Here is an 8,178-nt window from a genome sequence, read left to right on the forward strand (position 1 = left end):
AAGGATATTTACTAAGTCTGCCGAAATTAAAATTAAGTTATTTCCTTTTACGGTTTTATTAAGTTATTTTCCATTTATAGTCAATATTTTTCTTTGAACATTTTTTTATGAACATCATTTTTTGCAATAAGTATCGTCAAGCACATTAATTTGAGCACGAATATAATAACTATGAACATGCGGGACAAATATTAGACACTCATACAGCTGATGGCAGTAAAAATAGTGTGAAATACATGTATGCTTTCAGCATTTTCATGACCACGTATGCTTCATCTCCTCATGAAAACTGAACAGCGTTTAACACTGATTGGAGCAAACCAAAACTTAGACACTCATAAAGCTCAAGGGAGTAAAAGAATTACAAATACATAACTATATATACTAACAGCAAGCCTTGATAGCTATAAATGTACATGAAAACTGAACAGCATTTAAAACTGGGTGGAACAAAACATAAAGCTCAAGGCAGTAAAACAACATGTATGATTTTAGCCTTTTCATGAGCATGTAAACAAATGTATCACACACGCTGAAATTCAATGTATCAAATGTAACCTGCATGCTAAATGATGACATGACATGCATGCTCCAGGTTTTAATCAAACTGTACAAAGTAAATTTAACATGTTGCGGGTCTATATGAAGCCAAACATTATTTCTGAATCTCAGATTACACATAACACGGTACGCTGTGTGACATGTACATTGCCAGATTACACATAACACAGTATAAATTTATTGAAATGCAGTTATTACTTGAACTGATTGGTGTATACCTCCAACAACCAAGATACCAAATGAAAAGATATGTCATAGAACCAAATTACAGCAATTCTTGACCATCGGAAGAGTAAATTGCATATATAAATCCAGCAGGTCTATTAAGACTAGACTTCAGCCTGTAAGTACTTCCTTGTAGACGATGTTCTTCATTGAGGTCAGCAAGGACACGGTCGGTCTTTTATGCTTCTTCGGATTGTTATGTTGCTTGTTGGACTTCTCCTTTGGCTTCTCCTTCTGAATGAGTATTGTTATGTTTCTCTTCGCGGTGGCTCGAGACAAAGCAACATAGAGTTGACCATGAGAGAACACCGGATTAGGTAGATACACACCAACAATGGGGATGGTCTGCCCTTGAGCCTTGTTAATCATCATAGCAAAGCTAAGCCTTATAGGAAATTGCTTCCTCTTAAACTTGAATGGAAACATGTCGTTGTCAGATGGGCACAGAGGTACTCGAGGAAGGAAGACCCTCCTACCAGCGTGTTGTCCAATCACGATTTCTGCATCAATGGTGTTCCTCTCAAAACCTCTAACAACAAGCCTAGTCCCGTTACATAGCCCATTAGCTGGATCAATGTTCCTTAGAAGTATCACCGGGCAGTTCAGCTTTAGTTTGAGTGCATGCGGAGGAAGACCATTGGGAGTCAATCCGTTCAGAAACTCAGGAGCGTAGTAGCCATATGGGTCGTCCTCCGCACTGTCAAAGCTATGGTAGATTACTTCATCTCTGTGGAAACGCTCTATCATGCGGATGTTTATCTTGTCGACGTTGTCATTTGTCGTGGAAAGGATTGCGCGAGATGTCATGTAACTCGAATCTGCCATGTTGTCATCTAGACTCGGAAACACGTGGTCAATCAGCTTCTCCAGGTCGTCAACCTCGCCTATAGACGGCAGACAAATATCATCAAGGAGTAGTATGTTGCCTTGATCGTCGGCTTCCTCTGTGCCATTACCGACCCTGAGCAAGTAATCTGTAAACCACGTGTCATTATGAGCCCTCATGTTGGTGATGAGCCGAAGCTGCCGCATACTCTTCCATAGATGAGAACTTCGGAGGCTTGCATCAATTATCTGGCCCCGTGACCCCCTTCTGACGACCGGAAGCACCTGCCTAAAGTCCCCGCCAAAAACAACAGTCTTTCCTCCAAAGGGTCGGTCGCGTATTCCCATGATGTCACGCATGCTATTGTCTAATGCCTCAACCGCTTGTCGCTTAGTCATGCTGGCCTCGTCCCATAGTATCAATGAGGCCATCCTTAGCAGCTTGGCGGTCCCACTCTGCTTGGTGAAGCTGCACGAGGCTCCATCATCGCAACTCAGTGGGATTTTGAACCTCGAGTGGGCAGTCCTGCCGCCAGGCATGATAGAAGTAGCGACGCCCGACGTCGCGGTAGCGATAACAATCTTTCCCTCGCGCCTCACCTTGGCGAGCATCGCCCTGTAGAGGAAGGTCTTCCCCGTACCTCCAGGGCCATCAACGAAGAATATACCCCCATCACCGCATTCAACAGCCGCTAGTATCTCGTCGTATGCAGCCCTTTGCTCAAAATTCAGGGAAGATGACAATTTAGTGTCACTTTCGTCAAACTCAACAGTTGATTCCTCGATGATCTCTCTGGCCTCGCCCTCGGTTGGGTCAAATGCATCATTGATCGTTGGAAGAGCAAAATCAATAATGTCTTTACCCATAGACTGCAACATACCCCTAATGTCAAGCAACACCATCTGCTCCACCTCGTTCGGGGACGTGCGTGTCCGACGGTAGTCATCGGACATAGGCTCGAGGTGTCTATCCCATAAACCGCGCACGTCGCCTGGCTCGCAGTGCACCAAGATTGTTGCAAAGAGCCTCCTAAGAGAACATGGCATAGCCCACTGCTCCGCCTCAGTAAGACAGTCGTCGAGCGTGTTGTCTGCCTCGATGAGTCCCAACCTTTCACCGGCCTCTCTAAAGCTCCCACATACCACGCCGTCGACGGTGAGCAAGTCCTCAAATGATGTTTTCCCCGGAACATGGTTCAACAACACACAAAGGTAGTATCGCTCCCCCTCGGCAGGATTGGCAGACACGATACGACCTATTTGAAAACGCTCCACCCGCCTCTTCCAGAACTTCTTTTTCTTCTCCCACGTGAAGCTTCCGGGGAAATCCTTGTACAATATATGCCTTGCCCAAGGGTGTTTTTCGTTTGCCTTGAAATACTCCGTTAACATGGATTTTGAAGCATTCTCGGAGGATACAACATTCTTCAAGTCAGCCTGTGCATTGAATGCAACCCTGTGCATATTCGGGAGATGAAGAGGCAACTACAAGACAAGCGGGTAATTGGCACACAGTGGGAAGCCAAATATCCTCCACATAGCCTCCGGAGGGGTGACCCATCTTGCGTCAACGTATCTCTTGATCTCATCAATGTTACCATCAGCGTCTGGCTAGTCGATGCTGAAAGAAGCCTTATCATGGCCCTTATAAATGTACTTATAAATGTATTTTACAGCCTTTATGCTAGAGCAGACCTCGACGTTGATGTGGCAATTTTAAACATCCGCAGAAGGTAAGGGTTATATGGCACAACCCATCGGTTGTCCAACATTTTCCCTCGAACCTTAGCGCGTCTACCATCGTCTCTGCCGATAAACTGGGTATGAGTCTTTGCCTTGTAGCGTGTTCTCATTGAACGGCCGCGGGTATCTGCACTTGCATTCATTATCTTGCATGCAAACATTCTTCGGGTTGAGAGCACCGCATGGTCCGTGCATCATATGTTTTACCACCATTGCATACAATTCCGGATACTTCTGCTTGTCTGGGAGCTCTGCGGAAATGAGTCGGTCATACTGCCCTGGGACAAGAAGCTTATACGTTGAATCCATGATCAACAAAAAATGTGCGTGGGGGAGGCCTCTCTTCTGGAACTCGACTACGTAAACATAAGCAACAACAACACCCAGGACCATCTTCTTGAGCAACATATCTTTCATAGCCTCTAGTTTGCCATAGAACACGCGAGCCACAATATCAGGTCGGTCTTGCGCCGTCTGTCCAGGAAGCAACTCATTTGTTATCTCTTCCCATTTAGGGTTGCAAGTCATGGTCAAGAAGATGTCAGGCTTCCCATATGTATGGACAATTGCCATGGCATCCATATGTCTCTTCTTCATGTCGCGGTCGCCACCAGGGTAAGTTCTAGGGAGCACTATTCTTACCCCAACAGCGCTTGCTCGCGTCTCCCCCGATGTGATCGCATCAACAACTCCTTTATACAAATCGGCACGGATCTGCGTCTGGTTCTTCCTGTACCACCTCAACCGACAGCTCTCAATCTTGATGTACATGTCAACCGCCCATTGCTGCAGTAGGCGTGCTCCATAGAGTATTGGATTGAAGATCGCAGGCTGTGTTTGCAGCATGTAAGAGTAGTAGTCTCTAACGGAGACGCATAACCTGCTATTCCCCTCTGCACATGTTTGAGTACCATCGCGTGAGCATTATTTTTAAAAACAAGAAATTATTTGTAACAAAATGGGACACAAACGACATACCTGCATCATCCTCATCATCATGACACAAACGAGGATTTTGTACAACCTCCCAAGAAACATTACGTTTGGGTAGCTTCGGATGCCAACCTAGCTCCCCCATTGGATAGAATAATGGATAAGACAACGGGTCATATGCCCCTGAGGTCACACGTATACTATGCCTTTCGTTGTTGTTACCACAAAGTGTTATCCTGCGGTCAAACCTTTTTGCTAGGTCAGTGCCTTCAACCCAAATTGCAGCGACCTCAGATGACACCGGTCTATTATATCTTCTTTGGTCAAGCCTCTTATCGATGTTTAGGTCTATCCTATAATCATCGAGGTTGTCCTTGTGTGCACCCAAACTCCTAAATTGCTGGGAGTATGGGTTTTCTTTGAGTATGTCTACTAACCTCTTCACGACATCCTGCTCTAATTGCTTGGTGGCCGCCTTACGATGATTTAGGTTAGGGTCGTCGTCATAGAAGTACAACTGCAGATGTTCTGGACGGGAGCTAGGCCCGAACGAATGGACATTGTGGTAGATGGTGCCGTGTGCTCGGAATGTGTACACCCCAGACTTCATGTTCGTGTAGTTTTCATCAAGGCTGACACCAAGGGTTGTGAAGGCGAAATGCCCGTTGAAGAACCGTATGTTCTCCCGAAAATGTCTAGAATCTGCATCCATGCTGGACCATAGCCTCATAAGCTCTGGGATTGGTTCCGGCTGCTTAAGCTGGATCTGGCCATTGCGACAGCAGAAGCCGTCAGTCTCAGACTCAAACTTTCTGGCCTTGCAGTGTTTGCAATTTTCGTTGAGTTTCAGGATGTGAGTGCTGTCTGGAATGTTTGAGTAGACAGTGTCAAATGGATCAATCTCGCTAGGTTTAGAGCTAGACATGCTCGCTTCCTCGTCATCATCCAATATGTCATTATCGGATCCTACGGGCATTTGTTGAAAAATCACGTACAAAACAATAACAAAAAATAAATGACACAACAATAAAGCTCCACAGTGTCATAGTGTAGAGTTGGCAATACCTTCGTTGCAAAACATGTAGTACTCCTCATCAATCAAGTCGTGTGCTTCCTGCTCATCGCCCATGGTGCCGCTTTGGAATACATCGATGTCTTCTGCATTGTCGTCGTACAGAATGCGACAACAGACAAGATCATGTTAGAACGACATGCTGAGAATGAGCATAAGAATCTGACAATCGCAATTTCATACCATCAGCATCGGCAGAGTATCTCGGCATGTTCGTCCCCGGATCGCCATCAGATGAATCATCTTTTGCGGCCCGAGAGACGGGTGATGCGCAGCTTGGGGAAATGGGACATTCAGAGGTTGAGTTTGCTAGGTCTATAAGGGGGATTGCGATGCATTCTTTGCACGGTGTTTTTTCCTTCTTTCATAATTGGCCTTCCTCTGTGCACTTGACTCCCCCTTCTCAATCATCGACATTCTTTTGCGGCGCTGCACGCGCTTCTCGCGTATTTTTTCATTCTTTGTTTCTCTGACCTCCACCGTTAATTCGTCACTTTTCTTCTGATGGCATGCTTTGCTACTTGCGTTTTTCACCTCCCTTTGCTCGTTTGTTCAATTACGTTTCCGCTCATTGTCACTTTGCCTCCTAGCTAGAACAGTGTCCTGAATGACAGACGCGTGTAAAGTTGAAGGGGGACATGTTGCTCCCTCTTTCATTAATTCTGTAACGCTAGGGCTATTCAGGTTGTCTGGATCAATAATATTTTCAAAACATAGTTAGAACAGTTTGATTTATCGGCGCCGGAGGAGTGCCATCTAGAATAGTAGGGCCTGATGACGAAACGGATATTGAACGTAAGCGTATACCTGAAGTACCAGATGGACGTTTGTTTTGATCTTTGATACGCTTATCCTTGTTCCTCCAATAAGCAGCCCGCCGCAGGGCGTTTCTATGGTCTCTCTTGCGTTCTTCTTCTGTTTTTTCCTTTGTTTCTTGTGTGTCATTCAAAATCACATCTGGATCCATTACACACATTCCCGAAAATTAGAGATCATACCACTAAGATGCAAGCAATTGCTGTTTTAGTAGGAAAAAAATTGATCACCTTGTAGCTCGTTGTCATTAACGATCCCAGATGAGACCGTAGTTGTATCAGGAAATGTTGACGCATCATGCGAGAATGATGTATAGTTAGAGCTAGTGGGGTTGCCTGGTGAACCAAAGTTGTCCAGACATATTAATGCTTAATTATTAAGACGGTTCTGACCATAATGGTTAAATCATTATAAGCTCACCTGATAAATGAAGGGTCTGTGCATGTTCAACTTGGACATTATATTGTTTCTTCCGCCGATAGGAAGCCCTCCTCAGGGCGTTTCTATGGTCTCTCTTGCGTTCTTCTTCCATTTTTTGCTCTGTTTCTGGGGTGTCATTCAAGATTACATTCAAATCTTTGGTCATTCAGAACATTCCCGAATATTAGAGAATAAAATAGATACATGCAAGCAATTGCTGTATGAGTAGGCACAATATGATTACCTTGAAGCTCGTTGTCATAGATGAGTCCAGATGAGACCGTATTTGAACCAGGAAATGTTTTAGAGCTGGTTGGGTTGTCTGGTGAACCATAGTTGACCAAACATATTAATGCTTATTGGTTAAGACGGTACCGACTATAATGTTTAAAACATTTTAAACCCTACCTGATAAAAGAAGGGTCCGTGCATTTTCATCTCGGACATTAGGTTGTTTTTTCCGCCGATATGAAGCCCTTCTCAGTGTGTTTCTATGGCCTCTCTTGCGTTCTTCTTCCGTTTTATGCTCTGTTTCTTGGGTGTCATACAGGATTACATTTGCATCTGGTGTCAATCAGGGCAAACCCTAAAATTAGAGAATATAACAGAAACATGCCAGCCATTGTTGAATGAGTAGGCAAAATATGATTACCTTGTATTTCATTTTCATTAATGAGACCAGATGTGACCGTAGTTGTAGCAGGAAATGTTGACGCATCATGCGAGAATGTTGTATAGTTAGAGCTAGTTGGGTTGTCTTGTGAACCAAAGTTGTCCAAACATATGTCAGCTTAATGGTTTTGACGGTACCGACTATCATGGTTAAAACACTTTAAGCTTGCCTGATGAATGAAGGGCATGTGCATTTTCATCTCGGACATTAGGTTGTTTTTTCCGCCGACAGGAAGCCCTTTCCAGGGCGTTTCTTTGGTCTATTTTGCAAAAATATTCTGTCATTCGTATTTTCTTTGGTGTCATTAACGTCACATAATCATGACATTCATGTCATTATCTCTAAAGCTAAATGAGAAAACACAACTTGACATCTAATGACCATGTGGATGGTGAGATAATATTACCTTCTTTATCTCTCACACAAAGGACACCCGATGTGACCGTAGCTTCATGAGGGTATGTTGCATCATTAGGCGAGACTGATGTATAGTCTGAGCTAGCTGAATTATATGATTCAACAAGCTTGGTCAGTACTTATTTAAAGTGCGTAATAAGTGACTACCTTCGTGCAAACACAACACATACGGGACGTGGATCAATTTACCAACCATGATAATATCGTGTGGGTTTATTTATCTCCCTATCTTCGAGAACATTTGTGATATCACATAGAGATTGGCGACGGGATGACTTCCCATTGACTTGTTGGTTATCCAAACCATCTGACTTGTTATTGCGATAAGCCGCCCGCCTACGAGCGTTGATAAGATCCCTATGATCTAATAAGCAACATAGTATGAGCATCATATCATCTCTAATCAGGGATATAGGTTAATACAACGAATCATCTGCATACTATACGTATGCACATCAAACTAAGAGCAGCCATCAACCTCACCAGATTTTGC

The 8,178-nt window shown here is 44.1% G+C and overlaps 2 protein-coding genes across 2 annotated transcripts; both read right to left on the reverse strand.

Moving 5' to 3' along the window:
• Window positions 1-897: 897 nt before the first annotated feature.
• LOC120975861 (uncharacterized) lies at window positions 898-3,075 on the reverse strand. The gene has a single exon (XM_040402599.1). The coding sequence runs from the start codon at window positions 3,073-3,075 to the stop codon at window positions 898-900; it is 2,178 nt and encodes a 725-aa protein (XP_040258533.1).
• Window positions 3,076-3,405: 330 nt separating this feature from the next.
• On the reverse strand, window positions 3,406-5,416 carry LOC120975862 (uncharacterized). Its single transcript, XM_040402600.2, has 3 exons — window positions 5,353-5,416; window positions 4,333-5,253; window positions 3,406-4,247 (listed from the first exon to the last, which is right to left on the reverse strand). Exons 1-3 carry the CDS (start codon window positions 5,414-5,416, stop codon window positions 3,406-3,408), a joined length of 1,827 nt encoding a protein of 608 aa, XP_040258534.2.
• Window positions 5,417-8,178: the final 2,762 nt, after the last annotated feature.

This window comes from Aegilops tauschii, chromosome 3 (assembly GCF_002575655.3).
Source record: "Aegilops tauschii subsp. strangulata cultivar AL8/78 chromosome 3, Aet v6.0, whole genome shotgun sequence".
In the NCBI taxonomy this organism is placed as follows: domain Eukaryota; kingdom Viridiplantae; phylum Streptophyta; class Magnoliopsida; order Poales; family Poaceae; genus Aegilops; species Aegilops tauschii.